The sequence below is a fragment of the Microcaecilia unicolor genome, chromosome 5 (genome assembly GCF_901765095.1).
Source record: "Microcaecilia unicolor chromosome 5, aMicUni1.1, whole genome shotgun sequence".
NCBI lineage: Eukaryota > Metazoa > Chordata > Amphibia > Gymnophiona > Siphonopidae > Microcaecilia > Microcaecilia unicolor.
In genome coordinates, this window is record NC_044035.1 from 136,352,798 (window position 1) to 136,379,039 (window position 26,242).

Consider the following 26,242-nt stretch of genomic DNA (forward strand, 5'->3'; position numbering starts at 1 on the left):
TCTTCCCTTAACACTCTTGCCAGGATTTCCTATCCATTTGTCATTTTCTCTCTCCTCTTTTTCATTCAGCTTTCTTCAATTTATTTTTCTGTATCTCCATCTAAATTTAATTCATTCTTGCTATCCAATCTTCAATTCCCCTTTTTACTATGTCTGCCTACAGCTTTCCATCTCTTTCCCTCAGCTCAGCTCTACAAATCTCTTATTTCTCAGTCTTTCATTTGCTCTATCCACTTTCTCTCCCTCTTCCATACAGCATCTGCCTTCCTTCATTCTTTCCCTCCCCATCCATTAACTACCCTCTTTATTTATCTCCCCTTCCATCCAGCATCTGCTCTTTCTTCACTCTCTTTCCCCCCAGCATCTGCCCTCTTTCTACCACTTCCCTTCCATCTAGCATCTGCCCTTTTTCTCTCCCTCTTCCACCCAGCTTCTGCACTTTTCCTCACCCCCCTTCTATCTAGCTTCTGTCCTCTTTCTCTCCCTTGTCTATCCTGTCTCCCATCTGAGTGCTTTCTGGGAACTGTGGGACCACTGAGAGTGTGGCTTTAGTAACCTAGAAATCACTGAGGATAATTTGAGAGCGGGAGACTTGCCCAAAGGTGGTTGTGACCCAGTCAGTGGGAGGAGGGTGCTAGTGTAGAACACGAGTGGCAGGTGCAAACGCACCTGTGCTATACTGGGAATAGACCCTCTATGTGGCCTTAGGGTAACCCCAGGTGGGTGACTAGGCGTTTCATGATAGTAGGGAAAACAGGGAAGGGAGTGGGAAATACAAACCAAAGGACTGAGTCAAACAGGAAAACAGACTCAATCAAGAGAAAAGCCCTTTTAAAGAGCCAGGTCTTTAAAAGAAGTTTGAAAGTTTTGAAGGATTGTTCAACATGGATGAGGAGAGGGAGGGAATTCCAAAAGAAGAGGGAAGCAAAGCAGAAAGTGTGGTACCTAATACTTTCAAGTTGTGTATTTCTAGGGCCAGGAAGAGCTAGATGGAAATCACTGATTGACCACAACAAGGAGAATATAGTGAGGTTGAATAGGTAGGCAGGCACACCTGTCAATCAAATCCACTACGCCACAACATCACTAACTTACAGATGTAACACAAGGACCTTACCTAAAGGGAAACAACGTAAATATTGCAATGGACCCTAGAACATCATTATGCCTATTGGGAAACTGGATAAACTGGATTACTGCAAATCCTTATATAACAACTCCATGATACCAGAATATCTGGCCTCGGTCACAAACACAGAACCTCACTGAGTACAGAATAAGTTACTACAAACTTAACATAGAAATATGTAGACAAATATTAAACTGAAATCCCAAGAAGCTAGACTCTGCATATAATGCAACAGTATAGAAAATTTAAACTGATGCATGTCCCCCTGCACTGTGCAAAATATAAATATAGCAAATGTAAATTCCTAAAACTGGCATATTCAATCACTAAATTAAATATAAAATTATTTTTTCTGCCTTTGTTGTCTGGTCCCAGTCTCTGGTTTCTGCTTTCCTCCATCTTTTAACTCTTTCCATGGTCTGTAGTCCAGTGGCGTAGCCAGAAGTCAATTTTTGGGTGGGCCAACAGGTTGGATGGGTGGGCACTAGACAGTGGTGTGCTGGTAAATGTTTAACAACAGGCTCTCTCCCCGGTCCACCTCTGCGCCCGTCCACCTCCCCTCAAAATTGCAGAGCTGGCTATAGCCGGGGAGAGAGCCTGGGGGGGGGGGGCAATGCATTACTGTCTCCAGGAAAAAAAAATTTAATGATCCCAGGTTCCAATTTAATTCATGTTTAATGTGGGATAAAATGCCATAAATAAGTAAATAAATATAAACTTTTAATGTTGAGCACCTGATTCTCAAAGTGGACATATTCCAAACACTATAATGAAAATAAAATGATTTTTTTCTACCTTTGTTGTCTGGTGACAGTTTTTCTGATCATGCTGGCCCAGTATCCGATTCTGCTGCTATCTTTCCTCTTAACTCCGTTTCCAGGGCTTCCTTTCCATTTATTTCTTTACTTTCCTCCTTTCTTCTTTATTTCTTGCTCTATATCCATAAGTAAAAGCTGGGTCCTCTGCAGACTTGACTGTCTAGTGGATCCAGCTTCTGCCTATTTTCTTCATCCATGTGCAGTTTTTCTCCTCTCTTCCTTTTCCCTCATCTCATCTCCTTCCTCATTCTTCCATGCCCTCCGTCCATGTCCAGCATTTCTTCTCTCTCCCTTCCCTCTCTTCCATCCATGTCCAGCAACCCTCCTCTCCCCTTCCCTCCATCCAGCAACCCTCCTCTCCCCTTCTTCCACCATGTCCAGCAACCCTCCTCTCCCCTTCCCTTCATCCAGCAACCCTCCTCTCCCCTGCCCTCTCCTCTCCCCTTCTTCCACCATGTCCAGCAACCCTCCTCTCCCCTTTCCTCCATCCAGCAACCCTCCTCTCCCCTTCTTCCACCATGTCCAGCAACCCTCCTCTCCCCTTCCCTTCATCCAGCAACCCTCCTCTCCCCTGCCCTCTCCTCTCCCCTTCTTCCACCATGTCCAGCAACCCTCCTCTCCCCTTCCCTCCATCCAGCAACCCTTCTCTCCCCTGCCCTCTCCTCTCCTTCCACCATGTCCAGCAACCCTCCTCTCCCCTTCCCTCCATCCAGCAACCCTCCTCTCCCCTTCTTCCACCATGTGCAGCAACCCTCCTCTCCACTTCCCTCCATCCAGCAACCCTCCTCTCCCCTGCCCTCTCCTCTCCTTCCACCATGTCCAGCAACCCTCCTCTCCCCTTCCCTCCATCCAGCAACCCTCCTCTCCCCTTCTTCCACCATATCCAGCAACCCTCCTCTCCCCTTCCCTTCATCCAGCAACCCTCCTCTCCCCTGCCCTCTCCTCTCCCCTTCTTCCACCATGTGCAGCAACCCACCTCTCCTGTCTGCCCTGTTTCCTTCCGGTCCCCCCCCCCGCACCGTACCTTTAAATATTATAGTTTTGCTGGAGTCGCGGGCAGCCGGCATTGAAGACATCGGCAGGCTTACGCCGGTTCCAGCAGCCTTCCCTTCCCTCGTTGCAAGTCGGATGATGGCTCCGCCCTCGTAGAAACAGGAAATACGTCAGAAGAGGGCGGAGCCATCATCCGACTTGCAACGAGGGAAGGGAAGGCTGCTGGAACCGGCGTAAGCCTGCCGATGTCTTCAATGCCGGCTGCCCGCGACTCCAGCAAAACTGTAATATTTAAAGGTACGGCGGGCGGCGGCGGGCGGGGCAGTGGCGGGCTGGGGAGGCAGATGCGGGATCGGAGCTCAGCCTGCTCCCTCCGCTCCGCTGCCTCCACTGCTGGGTGGGCCTGAACCAAAACTGGGTGGGCCTGGGCCCACCCAGGCCCACCCGTGGCTACGCCCCTGCTGTAGTCCATCTGCCACATCTCTCCCCTCCTATCTTGTTTATTTCCTCTCCTATATCCACCACTGACATCAGCCCTTTCTTTTCAAATTTCTTGCATTTATTTTTCTGCCTATCTGCTCAAATTTCACTCCTCAGTCTCCCTTTCTACTGCCTCTACCTACAAACTTTCTATCTTTCACTTATCCCAGGCCTTTCATGTCCTATCCTATTATTTCCCTTTTAACTCTCCCCCTCTCTCTCCTGCCTTTTTCCTGCACCTCCTCATTCTTCCCTTCTCTGTCTAGCATCTCCTTTTCCCCCTTCTATCCAACATCTCAACTCTCTCTCTCTGTCACCCAACTCCATATCCAGCATCCCACATTTGTGTCCCTATACCCCTTTCCCATGTGCATCATTTCTCCTATCTCCCTATTCACCACAGGACCAGTATCCTCCTTCTCTAACCCTATAGCCTCCTGTGTCTAGCATCTCCCCTTTGTCTTCCTACTTGCCCCATGTTCCGCATTTCCAATCACCCATTCCCATCCATGCCGAGCATTCTCCCTCTGTGTCCCTATAGCCCCAATACACCCTTCTTAATCTAGCATCTCCTCTTTTTTTTTTTTTCCACTCTGCCCACCACCATATCACACCCAACTCATTCCAGCTCTTTTCTTCCCTTCTTCCATACTGATCCCATCACCCTTCTTCCCTCTGCCTCAATCCAGCATCTTTCCTTTTTTCCTCCAAGATGCATGCTCTGGTCAGTACAGAACAAAGTTATAATGCACCAAAAGATTAAAAGTTTCTGTGCATGTCTGCAGTATGTGTGTGCTGAGGCTTTTTAGATGGCACTGATGAAGCAGTTGTGTGCAACTGTTTGTGCTTAGAGATGATAGCATAGCTGTGTCTTCTGTACCAAGTCTTGATGCTTTTCCATCCTTCATGCTCAGATTTGTGTGAATGCACTGAAGATGTCTTCACTTTAGTTTCAGAAGTCTCAGTCAAGCTAGAGGACATGGTACTGCCCCTTTATAATAGGACTTTTGAAGTTTCTACACAGGGGAACAGAGGTAACATCAACAAAAGATGCCCTGCTGGAGTACATAAAGTTAGGGGATCTCTGTGCCAAGATGTTCTTCGCTCTTTTTTCTGTGCAAGCAAATGCATCTTTTTGCCTCATATTTTGTTTTCGAGGTGATCGAGGTCATCCGCCAGGCTTTTGGGAACACAAGTCTACAGTGTTTGCACTAAGCCTAGCTATGTTCTGAGCCCAAACAGATGAGACATCTTACAATAGTACTTGGCAAGGTCAAAAACCAGGCTTGCTCTGCATCTTTATCTGCAACATCCAAAGAAACAAACTTTTTGTATGTAGACAAAAAAAAACAATGTTAGAAGACAAGACGAAAAGATAAACACTTCAAGATTTAGGAGATTTTTGTCTTTGCACCAATTTAGCAGAGCATAAAAAGCAAAACTGTGAAGACCGAGAAGGCCACAGTACATGAAAGGGGTGTACACACTTATTACTTCCTACTACTTCTAGCAGAGCTGTTCTGTTACACCACCATCTGATAACATCACCCACTTGTGTGCTTGTTAACAGAGAACATTAGGCATCTACAAATATCAGCAAAAGATCTTTAAACATGGAACACGATGGCAGAAAAAAAATAGTTCATGGTCCATCCAATCTGTCCATCCACTTTAAAAAGAGAAGAAGAGATACTGTGAAAAGACAGATTAAGCTGAAACGCAAAATATTTGCATTTGAGCTTAAACTGTGCCCTAGAGAAAGATGGACTACAGATACCAATAAAGTTGACTTATCCACAATCTAATTCTTCAAATCCTGTTACCTTTAACTTGCTGTTCAGCCAGCTCTATTATTTTAGGTTTTTCTGCGGCAACATGATTAGAGCACAATAAAAATTCTGTAAATATATTTTTCTTCTAGATTGATACTAAAGGAACAACTTTGTAATGTTAAAAATTAATAAGACTTGATTTTATATGAATTCCTGTTTTCTGACTTTAAGGTCAAATATTGCATAGAGAACATAAAAAATAGTTTTCATCACTTCTGGGTTAAAACCTAAGTAGAACTCATCTAAAAACTATAGAGATATACATAGGTGCCCGGTATAAGAGGCTTGGAGAGGCTAAGCCTCCCCCCTGCTGCAGCAGAATGGATCAGATGTGGAGTCCAGCTGCTCTGAGGGGATTAAATTGTTGATTTACCTCCATGCTCACAGCAGGAGCTGCAGTGAAAGCCCTCTAGCAGTTGTAGAAATTGGTTTATGGTTTGTTTACCTTACTGCTGGGAAAGCAGGGGGGATTGGCTGGAGGTGTCCTGGGTTGCCAGGGAGATATATAACGAGGATGACTTCCTGACCTGCACTGAGGACAGATAGCAGCAGAACGGATACTGGGCCAGCAAGATCAGAGAAACTCACCAGACAACAAAGATAGAAAAGATCATTTTATTTTCATTATAGTGTTTGGAATATGTCCACTTTGAGAATCAGGTGCTCTACATTAAAAGTTTATATTTATTTACTTATGTATGGCATTTTATCCCACATTAAACATGAATTAGGATGTTTTGTGGCTCTACATGAGAATTGTGATACTATGATCCCTTGTTTCATATTGTTGACGGTCTGCATTTTCCGTATGGGTGGTATATTGGTGTATTAGGTTCTGCCCAGTGTAATATTTATGGTACAGTAAGGTTCTGAGTGTGTTTTTGGACAAAGTTGTGCATAGTGTTTTGTAGTTGAGCGATTGTGGTTAGAATATGCTTTGAGCAACCACTTTATTCTTTGACATATGATACATATCTAGTATCTAAATTTAGTAAAAGGTATTAATTGTGACTTTTATTTTTATTTATTTATTTTTCTGCGTGTTATCAGACAATTATGGATTTAAGCTCCACCCCTGGCCCCACCCCTAACCCCACCCCCTTCAGCCTCCCCAAACAGTTGGGCCACCGACCGCCTATGGAGATATATGTCAAAAAATACAAGCATTTGTGTCTTAAACTTTAAGCAAAGTGACAATATGTTAAATTATGCTGGTGGCCTTGTTTGTTTTATCTAATCTTTATTTGCATTCTGTTGTGTTGCTTATATAGATTCTTCTGTGGCATTCTACGTTGGGTTTTCAGAAGGTGCCAATCACACCAAAATCTTGCAGTTTAATGAACTATACCTCAATTACGGAGAAGGCTATTTCCCTGAAGGGGGGTTCTTCAAAGCCCCCTATAACGGTATCTACATGTTTGCAATCAACGTGGAGTTCGGCCCTGGACCTGCCCTGGGCCAGCTAGTTCTTGGTAACCAACAAAGAATTATGCTTCATGCTAATAAGAAGAAGCAGTCGAATGGAGACCTAACACGTTTTGCTGTGGTAAAATTGAAGAAGGCAGATGAGGTATGGTTTGAGTTGCTGCAGGGCTCTGTTGTTAAAAAGACTCCCCCTGGAACTATCATGGGGGGATTTCTGATCTTCAAAACCTGAAGTGTTTGATCCAGCGTAAACTCTTCCAGTGTTAGGAAGACAACAGCCAGCAGATTACCCAAAATTGAATTCTTTTCACACTATGACTCTGGCTCCATCTAACACAGCTAGAAATGATGGAATATATTCTTTATTGAGAAAATATTGCAAATAAGACAGACATTGGGTAAGTGAACTATTCTATAACCATAGATTGCACATTAAAACACCATCACAAATAGGAGCACAACTGAACAGTGAAGCTAAAGAGAAGATACTTATGCCCTGCCCTGAAAGTGGTGGTGAAGTGAACTCTTTAGAAACACATTTTTGCACAATCAATTCCAGCTGTATACTGTAGATACACTAGTGACAGACAAGATATGCTATTCTTCTATATGAGCTGATAATACTATCAAGGTGAATTAGTTTAAGGGAATTGAATTTGCTCCAAATTTTTATACTAACACTCATATTTATTTGCTGATTACAGTCCAGAACTGTACAAGGAGGGTAGGAATACTGTAACCACTGGGGTCATACGTTATTTTCCTTACCAATGTGAATCCTCATCTGATAACCACCAAAACAACTATTTTGCATTGATTAAATAAATTGTTAATTCAAAGGTGCCCACTTTTTGACAATATTGAATGTTTAAATAATCACAGTGGTGCAAAAACAATAATGATGGTCATTTTGGAGAAATAAACTTAGCAGTCTTCATGCAAATCCAACTCACTCTTTAACAGTTCTTCTTACCCTGAATATTATCATGCTTCATTACTTTTTTTTTTCAAGCAAAAATAGGGTTACAGTTGTTTTCCTCCTTGAAAGAATTTGCAACTCAGAGAACATGGTGTCAGTCAATTTCCCTTTCGTAGGTATCAGAGGCCAGGAGCCTGATTGTGCTCAGAGCGAGAAGTTAACCAGGTGTTTCCTGGTGGTTATGTAGATACTCCACTTCCATAGACACATCAGGTAATCTAGTCTTTTTTGGTCTAAGCCAGCAGTTAGGCACATGGCAATTCCAGTCATGTTGAAGAAATCAGGGAAACAAGCAGGGGCGTATCTGAGGTTCGGCGGTAGGGGGGGCAGGGGCTAGAGTGAGGGGGCACATTATAGCTCCCCCACCACTGTCAACCCCCCCACCGCCGTCAACCCTCCCTCCCTCCCCCGCCCACTGCCGTCACCTACCCCGAGGTCCGCTTCCTCCGGCTTTTTAAAATATTGCTTCAGCTGGCGGGGGACCCCAACCCCCCGCCAGCCCAGCCGCGATCTTTAACTTTTTCATCCTCGTCGTGCAGCGCGCTGTGAAAGCTGCATGCATCTTTAGATCCAGTTGGATGGAGTCTGACGTCCGTGCTGCGACGTCAGACTCCATCCAACTGGATCTAAAGATGCATGCAGCTTTCACAGCGCGCTGCACGACGAGGATGAAAAAGTTAAAGATCGCGGCTGGGCTGGCAGGGGGTTGGGGTCCCCCGCCAGCTGAAGCAATATTTTAAAAAGCCGGAGGAAGCGGACCTCGGGGTAGGTGACGGCGGTAGGCGGGGGAGGGAGGGAGGGTTAACGGCGGTAGGGGGGTCCGGAGCAAAATCTGCGGGGGCCCAGGCCCCTGTGGCCCCATGCAGATACGCCCCTGGAAACAAGATACATGCCAGTACACAGTGTTTGAAAACTTCCACCCCTGTACACTGACTGCTCTTAAAGAGGATTATAAGATGCGGCTTTCCAGTTGGCATACATATGCACAGACACTGTATTTATTTTGCAAATAATTTAAATGCACTTTTTTCTAAGGCTCCCTATCCTGCTCAAACCAGTTTTGTAAGGACAGATGGCGGAACTTACCATCTTAACCTTGGGGGTTTTCCTATCATGTGACTGCCTGTTCTTCTGTTGATCTGTACATCTTAAATTAGGCATAGTCTTAAATTACAAGCACATGTATAACCAGCCAGTAAACCTTGCCCAAGTTCAGTCCTTGAGGGCTGCAAGCAGGCAAGGATTTCAGGATATCCTTAATGAATATGCATACAAGATATTTGTATGTCCACTATTCTCTGTGATATAAAAGTTTCTCTCATGCATATGTATTATATATATTGTAGGTTCTCAAATGTATTATCTAGTCAATACTTATAATTATCAAAATTCTAATTCACCATTGAATTCTTAAAATCCACTTTAATTCAATTTAAAAATAAAAAATGTTTTAAAAAATGCCAATATACCCAACCTTAGAAAATATACTAAATGACCATTCTATATGTAATATATTGTGAGGTGCTCAGTATATCCCATAATCCCTCTCTGGGATGTTATGGTAACTTGATGAAAATCATTGTACCAGAAGTTTATTAACATTCCAATAAAATGCTTATAAGCATTGATTATAAACTGGTACTTATCTGTATGCAGAATAACTTCTTATACACCAGGAGTTATTCTTCATTACTTATAAGCATTTTGTTCGAAGGTTAATGAACTTCTGGTGCAATGATTTTCATCAGGTTACCATAACATCCTAGAGGATTATGGGATATACTGAGTACCACACAATATATTACATATAGAATGGTCATTTCGTATATTTTCTAAGGTAGGGTTTATTAGTGTTTTATAAACATTTTTTTCCAATTAAATTAAAATGGATTTTAAGAATGCATATTTATTTAGGATATCCTGAAAACCTTGTTTGCGGCCCTCGAGGACTAAACTTGGACAAGCCTACAGTAAAGCATAAATTCCAATATTACCCTATACCAGAGGTTCCCAACTAAGTCCTTGGGATACACCCAGCCCAGTCAGGTTTTCAGGATATCTACAATGAATATGCATGGATAACAATGCATCACTCCCATTGTGTGGAAATCTCTCTCATGCATATTCTGACTGGGTGCGTCTCAAGGACTGTGCTGAGAACCACTGCCCTGTACCGAAATGTTGAATACTTACTCAACTCTACTTTACCCAATTCTGGTAAAACACAATGTCCTAAGCTAGTCATGTAGCTCATCATAATTTACTGTGGGGAAGCTATGATTCACCTTCATCAATTTCATTCTTAGGTAGGTTCTAAATTTGTCAAATAAGTTGATGAAGCACAGTATGGAAATGAGGAACATACGAACATAAGCCTTGCTATACTGGGACAGACCAAAGGTCAATGAAGTCCAGTATCCTGCTTCCAACACTGGCCAATCCAGGTCACAAGTACCTAGCAGGAAGAAGAGATCTAACCAACAGCAGGGTCACCTATGATTAACCTTTGTTTTTTTCCATTTACTTTTGCAAAGCACATCAAATCTTCCTAACGAAGGCAAATGGGGCTGGGAAAGAGAATGAATACCACTGAATTAGAATACCTTAGGATACATTATTACATTATTTTTTAAGTTGGTGGCTGTTTGGAACTCAGCCTTCCACCTGGTTTACAGTTAATATTGGTTTTAGAATTTTAAAAGCCCTCTGCTCACATAGCATGTGCCAAGGGGTGAAGGATCCAGAGGGAGGAGAGAGTCCCAGTCATGAAACAGTGACACCTAGTCAGCAGATTTAAGGAACAAGGTTGCAGGGATGGAGCCACGATGAATGTCCGTGGTCAAGAACTATCACTAAAGTGACTGGCTTGAGTGAATTGGATGGAGTTTAAGCTAAGGGAAACATCTGATCTGCTTAAATTATTTTTGTATTTAATAAGCTATGTCACAGTTGTATAGCACCACTGTATCACATGCTTGTGGCATCAAGAAAACTTTGTTAACATGGCACACGTTTTCCTCCCCAGAATGTATTTTACCTTAATTGCAAAGGTATGCATGGGCTGTTTTTCAGTATGAACATCACCAGAAATTTCTGAGTCTGACAAAACGTATAACAACATTTGCTCTCCCTCTTCCTTACTCTAGGAATGAATTGTAACTTTCACTTTTCTTGTCTGATTGCAATTTCATGTCCTTCTCTTTTTCTTTTGGTTAATTTAATCTATGATGTATATGGTAACCCGCCATATTGGTAATTCCATTTGGTGGTATATCAAATGTTGAATAAACTGTTAACTGTACTAAGATTCAAAAGGCGATTAAGTGAATAGACTTGATTTTCAATAATGATATTATGATAAATATGAGTATTTCCCCTTGTACCAGCCTATCTGGATCTTTAGACTCATCATTTGGGGGGCCTATTTTCTAAGCTGCATTAGCTGGGAATGGACAGGCAGATGCAGAAATGCATGCAGGAGAGCTGCATGCTGATGACTGAGCACACAGCTTCTACTATACTGCCACAATGATGTAAACTAATCAGATTTAAATTTCAAGTACTTGTGCAGTAATCAGGAGGACCTGCCAGACAAATGCACACAAAGGTTCTGTGAGGTAAGGGTGTCTTCACTGTGCACACATCCGACGAAAACGAAAGTGCCGCTACACATCTGCACATGAACTGGAATGTTGTTCTGTGCACAAAAATATTAGCCTCACAAAACTTTCTTGCATATTAAATTTTTGAGAGGCTAATATTATGTACAGGACAACATTCTGGGTCATATGCAAATATATGCTGCAACTTTTCTTTTGGTTCAGACATGTGCACAATGCTGCCAGTGGGTGGTGCTGTTTCACTATCACATTTTTAATAATGAGGGACAGGCAAGCTCCCTGACTGCCTCTAGCCATTGAAAACACAATATTGAAATACCACCTGCCACTGGCATCAATTCAGTTGGAGGTTTCCCGCTCAGCTTATAGCAGGGGTTCTCAACCCAGCCCTCGGAACACACCTAGCCAGTCAAGATTTCACTATACCGTCAATAAATGTGCATGAGATAAATTTACATGCACTACCTTCATTACATGCAAAATCAATCTCTTGCATATTCATTGTGGATATCCTGAAAAACTGGCTGGCTGGAGTTCTCCCCGGACAGATTTGGGAACCACTACTGAATACCCATGTCTACCTTGTTAGTTGTCTACCTTGTGAGTTATCTACCGCAGTGAACTCCTTTCTGCATCACGCAGTCAGTCATGTGAGCTCAGAATGCTGGTTAACCGCATGCTTCTGCCACTGTAGCTTTTCTGCATTTGCCTCAGAGTAATTAATCCACACTACCAGCTAACACAGGGGCCCCTTTACTAAGCCATATAAACGTCTGTGTGCGCTCTTGTGGTAATTTCATTTTTGGCATGTGTCCAATACACACGTCCAAAAATAATTTTCTTTTTCTGGCACGTGTCTGTTACGCGTGCCAAATGGCATTATGGCCCGGTTAATGTGTGAGGCCTTACCACTAGGTCAATGGCTAGTGGTAAGGTCTCAGACCCAAAATGGACACGTGTCAATTTTTATTTTGCCGCACGCCCATTTTCAGCAAAAAAAATTTTTAAAAGACATTTTTTGCAGGAGCGCTGAAAAATGGATCAAGGACCCCACAGTATGAGCTAATTTTCTTGTTAATCACCCAATGCAGAAGGAACAGATAGGGAAAGAGTGGTGATTGTACCTCACAGGTAGTTACTATGTGTTAATGGAGCAGATAGCACAATGCAATTAATGCCACCTCAAGACCTATAGCTTGCATCTGCATTATCTGCCATGCAATTAACCCACATTAAAAAAAAAGTCTGTGCATTGACTGAATGGGAAGGTGCTGGGAATGCCCCCAACAATTAACAATAAGGTTTTATAGTTACCACACATTCATTTTAAGCAGTTAACACACAGTACCTGTAAAACCTTACCCCTATGTTAGTAAATAGGCCTGTCAGTCTTTTCCAACAGCTATATAAAACACATCTACAAATCACGGAATACACATGGTTATCACTATAGTTCAGATGTTAGGTAACAATGCTTCAAGAAAATGTTTTACAGAGTAGATCAACACCACCATATTAAAAAATTATTATATTAAATTGCTCCTGGGTTTGTTGTAATGCAGAAGTATTAACATTTTATGATGTGTTCTGGTAACACTGTAATAAAATTCAACTTACATTTTATTTGCTGTGTGTGTGAATTTCTTTGTTCTATTGGGTATGTAGGACACATGCAGATTGCTCCCAATACAACTTCAACTCCTATAATAGGTAAGTCCTTAAGAAGAAGGCATGCACAACGCTGTCTGTAGGTGACCTTTATATGGCTATTTTATGAACGTCAGGCAGTGGAGGAGTAGCCTAATGGTTAGTGCAGTGGCCTCAGATCAAGGGAAATCAGGTTCAACTCCACCTGCAGCTCCTTGTGACTGTGGGAAAGTCACTTACACCCTCCATTGCCTCAGGTACAAATGGGAAAATGTGGGATACAAATGCAGTAAATAAATAAATAAACCATTTTGGTTATAACCACAGTAAAATGGCATATCAAAATCCCATCCCCTTTCCCGTTCCCCATATATACTCAATCAACTGTATAAAATTCATTTTTGAAACACAGTACAGAAAAAATATCAAAGATCACATTAAAGATACTCTTTACTAGAACCAGTATCACCTGATAGTAATAATCCGTGCAAATAGCAAAATCTTTCGGAGCCTCACTTACCCATAACAGAATGTGGCATGACTTTAAATAGCATGATAAGTTAACCGAGACCATGGAAAACATATATAAACATATACTTGAATATTTTGGCATCGGAGGCAATGTCCTAAACTGGTTCAAGGGGTTCTTAACCTTACGCTCATATCAGGTCACATCAAATTCAACTACGTCTGCTGAATGGACACCCGAGTGTAGAGTACCGCAGGGATCCCCCCTCTCGCCAACTATTTTCAACCTAATGATGATTCCCTTGGCAAAACTTCTATCAAACCATAACCTTAACCCATACATATATGCCGATGATGTAACGATATATATTCCTTTCAAACAAGATATTAATGAAATCTCCAATGAAATCAACCGAAGTCTACACATCATGAACACCTGGGCAGATGCATTCCGATTGAAACTAAATGCAGAAAAAACTCAATGCCTCATACTTACCTCCCAATACAACACGCATAAATTTACCGCTATCAACACGCCTAACTGCCAATCTAAATCTGCCAATCTCAGAAACTTTAAAAATCCTTGGAGTCACTATTGACCGCCACCTAAAACTTGAAACTCACGCGAACAATACAGCCAAAAAGATGTTCTACTCCATGTGGAAACTGAAAAGAATAAGACCATTCTTCCCGAGATCTGTCTTCCGCAGCCTAGTGCAATCACTTGTACTCAGTCATCTGGACTACTGCAACTCACTTTACGCAGGCTGCAAAGAGCAAATACTGAGGAAACTTCAAACAGCCCAGAATACAGCAGCCAGACATCTTCGGAAAACCAAAATACTAAAGTGCAAAACCCTTACGTGAGAAACTACACTGGCTCCCACTCAAGGAACGTATCACCTTTAAAGTATGCACATTAGTTCACAAAATCATTCACGGTGAAGCCCCTACATACATGTCAGATTTAATAGACCTGCCACCCAGAAACGCTAAAAGATCATCCCGAACTTTCCTCAATCTCCACTTCCCTAAGTGCAAAGGCATAAATACAAAGTACTGCATGCATCAACCTTCTCTTATATGAGCACGCAATTCTGGAACACACTACCACGCAACCTGAAAACGATCTACGAATTAACCGACTTCCGCAAACTATTGAAGACTCATCTCTTTGAGAAAATTTACTGCAAGGATCAAAACACATGAAATACATACACACTAATAGAATTGCATCAATACACCCTCTTCTGAATTCTCTTCCCCATACTTTCACCACACTTAAAACTCTACCCACAGATAAAATTGTTATACCCTAATGCTCTCTTGCTATTGTTCTATCGCCCTATCATTTCCCCATTGTTACTTTCCATTGTTCTATTCCCAAATGATATCTTGACTTTGACTTTGTCTTCCCATAACTCTTCACAATGTAACCCATAACCATACTGCGAGAAATTGTATTTCCATCATTCACAATGTATTGTAAGCCACACTGAGACCGCAAATAGGTGGGAAAATGTGGGATACAAATGCAATAAATAAATAAAAAGGGGACTTGTCTACTATAATCTGAAAGCATACACCTAACACTGCCTTGAGTGAATGCCTTCAAAAAGGCAGTAAATAAATCCTAATAAATAAATTAGGGATGCAGGAGTTCAGGCCTTGAGTGCCGCAAACAGGCCAGGCTTTGTAAAGCAATGTAATGTGAAAGTGTGCACTCTATTAAAGCGTAAGCAGTTTTTGCAAAGGTAGTGCACTATTTGCAAAGCGGGCGCACTCTTTCTCCATAGTGTGTTCATGCATGCATTAATCGCACGGCACCACGTGTATGTATTCATTTATGCGTGCACTACTGAGAAAGAGTGTGCTTTCTTTGTAAAACGTGCACACAAGTAGGGACATACACAAAATCAAACATGAAAGAGGAATCCAAAGCACAGCAAACCATGCCAAAGGGGGGGGGGGGGGGGGGCGGGGATCACAATAGGCCTCCAATCTTGGAGATTTTTTTATCTCCATTTTGAATTTTGAACTGATTTCTAATTCTGATGTTTTATTGTTGAGACTTTTTCTCTGACCTAGGCTTATGTGTGATCAATCAAGGTAGTTCTCATTCAGCTGGTCATATGCTGGATATAGCAGCTTATTATTATTATAGAACTGGAGAGTTATTGGCTTATGAATGTACCTCTTGGGTGGTTCCCTGGTTAGATCATTTATGCAGCGCTGCGTACGCTTTGTAGCTCTATAAAAATGCTAAATAGTAGTAGTAGTAGTATTACAAGAATTTAATATCTATAAATAAGGCAAATTACTATCAATCTCTGAAATATGACAGGGCAATCACAGCGAGAGGATAAATAGATACAACTCTCCTGTGGAGCGAGAACCGTACCCAGATTGGGCCTCCCCCCAAATCAAATATTTTAGACTTGTGGTGATACTATTAGAAAAGTTCTGGATGAAGCACCTGTATGATCTAAGAAGATTAAGGAAGATCTGGATCTTTGGTTTTTCCCTGAATTAGTTGAGTTAAAACGTAAACGTAGGCAGCTTGAGAGCCGTTCGGGTAAATCTCAGGGAGAAGATGATTATATGGCTTGAATAACAAATACAATCTGCTAAAGGACAGCATTATTCAGAACATATAAGCAAAAGTGTTAATCCTAGTAGAGAGCTTTTTTGGTTAGTTCATTGTTTTACACAAGCTCCATTGAGTAAACTTTCTAATACCCTTTCAGCGCAGCACTTTGATGCTTATTTTAAATTTGAATATGTTATCCCAGGTGGAATCCAGATCTACTGTGACTCGCTCGGGGAGCTGAAGATTCCCTCAATGATGTTCTAGTAGATCAATTGTGGTTAGCTTTTAGACTGGTAGATGTGGAGTATGTGCAAAGAACTGTGAATCATTTTGCCAAAGGGTATTGCGCCTTGGATCCCCATGTCGCAGATATTAAGCTCTTTACCAGACCAGATATATCTTTGGTTTGTAAACTTGGGGGTCCTTTTACAAAGGTGTGCTGAAAAATGGCTTGTAGTAGTGTAAGCACAGGTTTTGGGCGTGTGCTGATCCATTTTTTTTAGCGTGCCTGTAAAAAAAGGCCTTTTTCTTTTTGCTGAAAATAGATGTTCGGCAAAATGAAAATTGCCGCGCATCCATTTTGGGTCTGAAACCTTACTGCTAGCCATTGACCTAGCGGTAAAGACTCACATGGTAACCGGATGGTAATGACCTACACGCACCAAATGCCACTTGGCGTGCGCCCAAAAATAAAAAAAATATTTTTCAGATGCATGTATCGGACGCGCACCAAAAATGAAATTACCGCAAGAGCCACGTAGTAGTCAGGCACTAACTCCATTTTGGCATACGTTGGGTTCGCATAGATGCTTACACAGCTTAGTAAAAGGGCCCCTTGGTAAACTCTCTTCTAATGAATGGAGATTACTCAGAGGATATGAGAATTATCACCCTTAGCCCACTGCTCAGGGAGATAAACTAGATCCTCTGGACTGCAGTAATTATCCGCCAGTAGCAAATATTCCCACATTGACAAAGGTGATAGAAGCAATAGTGACTTCACAACTTCAGGAATATCTGGATTGTTTTGATCTGCTTGACCCTTTCCAATCGGGTTTTTGCCCATTATTTAGTATGGAGATGGTGCTTTTAGTACTGGTATCTACTCTTCAGGGCTATCTGGATAAAAAGATAGAGGTATTTTTGATGCAATTAGATTTATCTGCAGCATTTCATTTGGTGCATCACAATGTATTATGTAGGTTGGAGGAGTTGGGGGTGGGAGCAAATGTGTTCAAATAGTTTGAGGAATTTTTTAAAAAGCAATCTTTGCTGGCAAGAGGGATCTTCTGATCTGTGGAATATGAGACAAGGTGTTACTCAAGGGTCCCTACTACCCCCCATTCTCCTCAATTTGTATGAGTGATCAGGGTGTGTTGCGTTTTCCTATCCTATTAGATCTTTTAATTCTGTAAAGTTACTGATGAATGATTTTTATGGAGATTTATTACTGGCTGTCTCAACATTTTTTTTGAAGATTAATCCTGATAAAACAAATGTTCCTTGTCCAGTACTGGTTCCACCATTTCATCATCTCATATGATCTGATACCCTGGATCATTTGCATCACTGCATATCCATTGGCTAACATTCTCCATATCACAATCAGAGCAGCCAGGAACCTGTAGAAGATCTTTGGTAATGTTTTCAAAGACATAATCATCTTCTTCTCCCTCTCCATGTCTTTCTGATTTGTTTAGAATTATGTTCCATGCATTTTTCAGGGTTTGCTTTTTAACCTGATTCCAAGCATCAGCAACCATGTAGGAACAATCTTTTATGTTCAATTATCTGACGAATTGGATCATGCCACATTCAGTTTCTCGTCAGCCAAAATGTTTTTTTTTTTAGCAGTTGTTTCCTGCAAAGTCATTTTGATGAAACGATAACTCCTTGATCCATTGGTTGAATTACAGATGTCACATTTGGTGGCAAAAAAGTTCTTTGAGTCTACCTTCCTTTTGCTCTAGGCTTTCAGCTGCAGGATGTCATGTAGGTTGCGGATAGCCATGTGTTGTTTTTCTCTTTGGATGTTATGTAGGGTTATAATAGCGGCCCAGAAATTGGGTGGCCCAAAGATCTTTTTTGCAGGAACCAAAGACAGAGCTTGATCTAACTTTTGAATAGGTGACCTTTTCATGGTTTTTCTGGATCAACTCCCTTCCTCTTTTTCAAAAACTGAGATGTAGTTTACAATAGCATCACTTTGTCTTTTTATGTCAGATATTGTTGATGTTCCTACACCACAATCTTCTGCTGAATTTTCCCCAACACTCTTATTTTATTTTTTTATTTTTTGTTACATTTGTACCCCGCACTTTTTCCCACTCATGGCAGGCTCAATGTGGCAGGCAATGGAGGGTTAAGTGACTTGCCCAGAGCCACAAGGAGCTGCCTGTTCTGGGAATCGAACTCAGTTCCTCAGTTCTCCAGGACCAAAGTCCACCATCCTAACCACTAGGCCACTCCTCCACTCCACTCTTGATTTCTCCACAATATAAATCTTCTCTTTTAATGACAAAATGTGTCTTTTCTCTTTGTTGCCATTTTTAAGCTGAAAGAGCAAGGCTGTTTTCTCTGCCACGTCCCCGCAAGCTGAAAGAGCAAGGCATCTCCATAGGCTGAAAGGGCTTTTTTTCTGCTGCATATTAGTTAGGAAAGGACTGGAAAAGGAAAAGGCAGGGCTTTTCTCTGCCTCACCTCCACTCCCATTCACATCATTTCCTGCAGCAGACTGCACGGACAGCAAGGATTGGATGGGAAGATACTGTACTGTTGAGCAGATACTGGATCCAGATAATTGGCCATCCGGATGATCAGCATTCAGAGAATCAGTGTTTTACTATATATCAATATGCATAGTTAATACAAATAAAAATTGTGTGAAAATCATATTCGTCTTTCTTTTGACACATATTTCCTTTCGGTATGCTCAGAGATGAACAGAAGCCATTTTGAAATCAAACTTCAGCTTTTTCTCTCTTGCTTTGTCTCTTACTATAAAAAATGCTTCAAGGTCATTGAAATGCCACAAAAAGTCCACGTCAGAGGTAGAGAGGAAATATTCCAGCTTGCCCAAATATTCTAAAAGAATTCATTGTGACTGTGCAAATGTAATTCAGATTCAGCCCCTGGGATTCCATTCTCCCAAGAATATTTATTACTCAAGGTGCTAATTGTGATGAGAATTCTATGCAAGACATGTCACACAGGCAAAAAAGCAACATAGCACAGATTTCACCCACCACAGAAGAGATATGCTAACCTAGAGAACAGAAATTCTGACCTACAATGTACGTGTGGGGCTTTTATAAATAACAAATTTGGGCTATCATTATCAGCACTGAATGTCTGGTTCAAATGGTCTTCAGGTTCATATGCTTTTTCCATAGACCATAACATTGGCACTTGCACAGCATCTGTACCAGCTCCCACATAAATAAATATACGCATGACAAACATCATTAAAATGGATAATAACTTGGCCACAGCTTTATTAACTAACATCACAAGGCTAAAACAAACACAGATAAGAATTACTTGCTTACATTTCAATGTGACCTTCACTTCTCTTAATTCACCTATTTCAAAGCTAGTCTGTGCCAACCTAGCTGTACATACTTATTCCATCAAATGTATTAATACTCAAATATCCCGCCTTGTAAAGTGAGATCTCACCTCTGTTTATGGCGGTTCTGCACACAAGAGGATTACAGATTATCATTAAATGACGGTCACTTGAAATTATCATTTAATTTTACCTCCAAAGTGGTGACAGCCTAGAGCTCTTCACTGCTCCCCCCATTCCCAGCTGCAGCCAAAGGGACCTTAAAATTAGCCTTTAACAAATCCTGTATAGAATTCAAAAATATATCTAGTCCTTTATCAGATATATGTAAACCATCTGGGCAATAAAGCCCTTCGACAATCAGTTGTCAACAAGTCATGTGTGGGCAACATTCCACCCAAAGAAACAATAAATTTAGAAATTTTCCCATTTACCCACTTGTGACGATGCCTAATTGCTTTCACTTGCTTGGCATCCCTCCAAACCAAATGAGAAATCATTTGGTACCAGACCAAACGAGTGCAAGGAAATCGACACGCCAAACAAAGAAAAGCCTGTTTCATTGATCTGATTAAATCCGCACTCTTCACAAAACACAAATCATTTCCCCTCAAATGAATCAATAACAAATCAGAATGAGAATAACACTGAGCTTCAAATAATGTGGATAGCAACTGGTCCCACAGCATTCCATGCAATCCGAACCAGTGGATGGTGACTCCATAAGCTACCAACCCAAGATACCTTCCTCAACGTGTTTCTTCTGTATGCTTTCCAGCCCAAAATATATAAGAATGGCCACATAACCAAATATCTACAGGGATGATGTGCATAGAAGAAACTAACAAGATAGAAGAACAAAAGAACAAAATATTGTTAGTTAACTATCCACATATCTGACATATCCTAAGTATCTACTAGTTGCCCATTGTCCAATACAACAAATAAAACCTGGGGTCTCACTTCTAAAATCTATATAGGAGGCAGCCCCAATAGAAAAGAAAGCAAGAGCTCTTCAGCCTTGGAGCCCTCTTTTCTTCCTGGCTAAGACGGGGGGCAAAAGCCAGTACAACCCAAATAAAATGAGCTCCTGGGCCAATCAGAGCCCAGAACAACAAGTTTCAAAAATAGCCGGTTACATCGCTATAGGCATTTCCTTTATCTGTGTGCTAACTAAAAGAAGGCACTGTCATTCCTCTATAACAATTTTAAACATAAACATGCACCACCTGCTGGCCAAACTAGAGAAATACAGTTCAAGAAATATTCAATACAATTTACAGGCTTAAAAACACGTTGTTCTGGCACACAGACCAAATGGGGTAATAAATGCTGTTCGCTCCTGAGCAGCCGCTGTTAGGGGAATCTGTCAGAACCTTCGGCTAAGGTCCATTGGGCCTCTGCTAAGTGGTCTAGTAACTCATCCATCCGGGGCATGGGATAGGCATCAGATACAGTACATTTATTAAGTCTCCTGTAATCCATACAGAAGCGGGTTTGCCATCTTTCTTTGGAGCAAGAACTACAGGAGAAGCCCGGGTACTATGAGATTTCTTTATAACACCTAGGGCTAGCATGGTTCGGAACAAGGTATCTTTCACCAAGGTATCACCAAAACAGGGAAGATGGGATGTCCCAATACAAGGTTGCAAATGAGACCATAGTAGATTAGGTGTCCTTAAATAAAAATCAGACAAAAGACTGCATATTAACACTGTCAACTACTGAACAAGGTGTAAATAGGAACAACAAACATAGTTTGAAATGTCTATAGCGAATGCCAGAAACCTAAGAAATAAGATGGGATAGTAGAACATATTGCACTAAATGAGAAATTAGATTGGTGGAAGGAGGATAACCAGTGGGACACTGTCATACCAAGGTACAAATTATATCGTCGTGATGGGGTGGATCGAATTGGTGGAGGGGTAGCTTTGTATGTTAAGGAGGGCCTTGAATCAAATAGATTGAAAATTCTGCAGGAAACAAAACACATCTTGGAATCCCTATGGGTTGAAATGCCATGTGTAAAGGGGGAAAGGATAGTGATAGGAGTGTACTACCGTCTGTCTGGCCAGGATGAACAGACAGATGCAGAAATGTTATCGGGAATTAGGGAGGCTAACAAACTGGGGAACACACTACCACTCTGTATCTGTCATACCGGAATTGGCGATCACCATCACGGTACTATGTAAGCCACATTGAGCCTGCAAATAGGTGGGAAAATGTGGGATACAAATGCAACATAAATAAAAATAAAAGAATGTGTCCCAAATAAAGAGGGATCTAAACCAACAAATACTAAATCAGATTTCAAGACTGCTGCAAACTGAAAATGAGTTAAAGGAGTACTGTCTTTATTAATAATCAACCAAAGTAATCCACCTTCTGGAGGTATTTGGAAATAATGCCTCGCCAACTGCACCAGGCAAGAGACCAACTGGGGAGACTGATGTAAGTACAACCAAGTACCCTGCCCCATTTTGAGTGTCTAATGTACAAATACAATTTATCCTTTTTTTTTTTTTTTTTTAAATAATCACATCCCTCAGTAATAACCAATTTCTCTTTTTCAGTTTTTGATGGAGTGATTAACTCACCTTCATAGCACCACAAAACACCAAAGAAAAAGCCAATTGAAAAAGCCTTATTTCAAAAGTAGAACAAATAGAAGATAAAGCATCCAAAAGTTCTACCAAATTTCTCATTAAGTTACACACCAAAAATGAACTGGTAGGTTCATCAAGGAGTAAAATGCCAATCCTGCTACAGACTGGGTTAACACACCAAAAGGCCACTTTGCTTTTCGCAAAAATAATAAAATCAACCAGTACTTTTCTTGAACGACAGCCACGAGTCACTGTAAAATATGTATTCTTACAACTATGACTAAGCTGTGGGCTGCTACATGGAATATGAAAACCATAGAAAAACCCAGTCCATAATAGTTGAGCTTCATCTACCTTAGGATAAATTAACAACCAGGGATGCATGGTGACTACATTAATGGGAGAGGGAGCCTTGACCCTGCACACCAGAGGCAGTTGGCCATAATTATTGCACCAACTGCACTCTTCCCATGACCCAAAACAGCAGATTGCAGAATGTGCTCCATTGCATGTCAGTGTAAAGTTCAAATATGCAAATATTGTACAGACTAGTCATGAAAAATAAACTTCATAAAATTCAAATGTCACAGGCACTTATCTATATGGTAGTGTTTTCCATAGAAGGTGCTGAAAAAAGGATTTATGTATGCATCTGTACCTACCAGAATGTACCAATGATGCCATCTTGTGCCCAGAATGAGCAACTCCATCACATCTGTGTAATGAGAGCCATAGCAACTGAACTCTCAGCAAAACATACTGGACCCATTCAGATAGTGCTAAAAGCAATGCAAAGTCAATCGTTTGCATAGATCCATTAGTCTAGTTTAGAAATAGACCCCTCCAGTAAACTGTGATAGCTAGTGAGTATTATCTGCCTAAAAGGTTGCTGCAACTCACAGTAGAAACAGCAGGTAAAAATACTATTGAAACATTTCAATCCTGTTGAATTTTCTATTCTATTGCTTATATTCTGCCAATTTCCATTTTGGATTCAAGGCAGATTACATCACGAGATCTTCATTCTAATGAAGAGAGGGTACAATATAAATCAGGGACGGAGCTACAGGTGGGCCTGGGTGGGCCCAGGCTCACCCACAGACCTTCCAAGTCTCCCGCATTGACCAGGAGACTCCCGCTTTGGCGGGTCATCTCCCGTACTTGAGGCACTGAGTCTGCTGCACTCCTCCAGCATCTTTCCCTTCCCGCCGCAACTCCCCCCCCCCCCCCCCCCCCCGGACTGGCATTCCCTCTTTTCTTTCTTCCCTCCCTCAACCCTCTTCCCCTGAGTGCTACCTTTGTTTCAAAACTTGCTGGGCAGTAGCAGCGATTCCTCTCGCCAACCCGACATTCTCTCTCTACTGCAGTGGCCCGCCCTCTCTGAGGTAACTTCCTGTTTCCTCTGGGGCGTGCTGCGCAGGAGAGAGAAGATGTTGGCCGGCTGGCCTGTACATTGCTGCTGCCGCTGGCGGCAAGTCTTGAAAATTAAAGGTAGGCTCGAGGGAAGAAGGCTGAGTGACGAAGATGGGAAAAATAACAATTGAATATCACTAAAACAGCTTAAAAAGTTATTGCAGCTGGTAGAGAAACAGAAAGTTATAAACTGTACTTTGTGCTCATTTTTCTACACTGTTCTATGCAATACAGATTGCCAAATTTCAGTGAGGGGATCTTTTTAGTGCATGCTAATGATTAGCGCACGCTAAATGCTAGAGACATAAGTACATAAGTATTGCCATACTGGGAAAGACCAAAGGTCAATCAAGCCCAGCATCCTGTTTCCAACAGTGGCCAATCCAGAAATATAGAACTATAAGGGCGTCTCTAACATTTAGCGGGTGCTTAGCATGCACTAAACATGCTAGAGTGCCTTGGTAAAAAGACCCCTGATGTATTTTAATATGTTTTAGAAGATGTTTTTGTTTTGATGTTGTATAATACTATTATTGTTGGGTGTTTTTTTTTAAACTATGGTTTGTCTGATTTGGCATTACATATGTAAGATTATTCTCCGCCTAGAATTATGAACATAGTGTGGAATATAAAATCTTGTGAAAAAAATCAGCATAGCTATATTGCCGCACGCTAAACGATTAGTGTGTGAGCCCCTATCGCCTACATATTTGGTGGTGCGTTAATCTGTTTTAACGGCCATGCACTAATGGCAAAATTAGAGCATGAAAAAACTATTGTGAAGAGTCCAGTAAATCTGTATGGCAATATATACTTTCTTATACACTGTTTTACAATATTGAAATTTCTTGTAAAAAACGAGGAAAAGACCTCAAAACACCCTAACGCTTACTTTAATTTTCGGCAGCTTCTAACCACTGTTTGGTAGAAGCACCCCTTAGGACCCTGTTTACTAAGGTGCATTGGTGTTTTTAGTGTGCCTACACTTAGCGTGTACGCTATGTAGGCACCTATAGGGATATTGTAGGCACATTCATGGTTAATGTGTGTTAAAAATGTTAACGTGCCTATAACACTGCTTAGTAAACAGAGCCCTTAGTTTGTTGTGGACGGACACACTAGGTAGGCCTGGCCATATCGCCTTTATCTGCTGTCATGTTTGAAAACCACAGTCTAGGTCAATTTTTTATGTTTGCTACAAGAAATCTTTGTTTTCACTGGAGCTGCAATGTTTGGGTCAACTCATATTTCCCTGGGTCCTTTAAACGGAAATCGGCAGAGGTATACCCTGCTCACCAACAAATATTAAGAGCAAAAAGAAAGCAGGGAAATGTCTAAAAGCTCCTACCACTTTTCCATATTCCTTATAGCATTTTCCAGCTGTCTTACTCCTTGCACACTGAATTGGTGTATCTGTATTGTCACTATTAAAAAGCAGAGTCTTCAGATCTTACACGGAGTTAAAGGGAAGGGAAATGGGACTTGATATACCGCCTTTCTGAGGTTTTTGCAATTACATTCAAAGCCGTTTACATATATTCAAGTATTTATTTTGTACCGGGGCAATGGAGGGTTAAGTGACTTGCCCAGAGTCACAAGGAGCTGCAGTGGGAATCGAACTCAGTTCCCCAGGATCAATGTCCACTGCACTAACCACTAGGCTACTCCTTCACTGCGCAGACTCTGGAAATCTGAGTAAGCTCAGGGCTGAAATCAGCAAAAAAAAAAAAGTAGCTGTGCTTTAGATCAGTGTTTCCCAAGTCTAGTCCTGGAGTACCCCTTGCCAGTCAGGTTTTCAGGATATCCAAAATGAATATGCATGGATTTCATTTTTTGCATACACTACCTCCATATATGCAAATCTCTTCATGCATATTCATTGTGGATATCCTGAAAACCTGACTGGCAAGGGGTACTCCCCGCTCCTCCCGTTTTCTATTTCTGTTGATGGCTCTCTCATTCTCCCTGTCTCCTCAGCTCGAAACCTTGGGGTCATCTTTGACTCTTCTCTCTCCTTCTCTGCTCATATCCAGCAGATTGCCAAGATCTGTCATTTCTTTCTTTACAACATCCGTAAAATCCGCCCATTTCTTTCCGAGCATTCTACCAAAACCCTCATCCACACCCTTGTCACCTCTCGTTTAGACTACTGCAATCTGCTTCTTGCTGGCCTCCCACTTAGTCACCTCTCCAGTCGGTTCAAAACTCTGCTGCCCATCTCGTCTTCCGCCAGGGTCGCTTTACTCATACTACCCCTCTCCTCAAGACCATTCACTGGCTCCCTATCCGTTTTCGCATCCTGTTCAAACTTCTTCTACTAACCTATAAATGTACTCACTCTGCTGCTCCCCAGTATCTCTCCACACTCGTCCTTCCCTACACCCCTTCCCGTGCACTCCGCTCCATGGATAAATCCTTATCTGTTCCCTTCTCCACTACTGCCAACTCCAGACTTCGCGCCTTCTGTCTCGCTGCACCCTACGCCTGGAATAAACTTCCTGAGCCCCTACGCCTTGCCCCATCCTTGGCCACCTTTAAATCTAGACTGAAAGCCCACCTCTTTAACATTGCTTTTGACTCGTAACCACTTGTAACCACTCGCCTCCACCTACCCTCCTCTCTTCCTTCCCGTTCACATTAATTGATTTGATTTGCTTACTTTATTTAT

General features: G+C 41.7%; 1 protein-coding gene across 1 annotated transcript in view; it reads left to right on the forward strand.

Moving 5' to 3' along the window:
- The window catches only part of MMRN2 (multimerin 2), a 127,188-nt gene extending 119,245 nt beyond the window's left edge, over positions 1–7,943 (forward strand). The window contains exon 7 of the mRNA XM_030203354.1: positions 6,524–7,943. Coding sequence (XP_030059214.1) covers positions 6,524–6,909 — 386 coding nt within the window. The 3' untranslated portion in view covers positions 6,910–7,943. The remainder of the gene's footprint in view (positions 1–6,523) is intronic.
- The last annotated feature ends 18,299 nt before the right edge of the window (positions 7,944–26,242 follow it).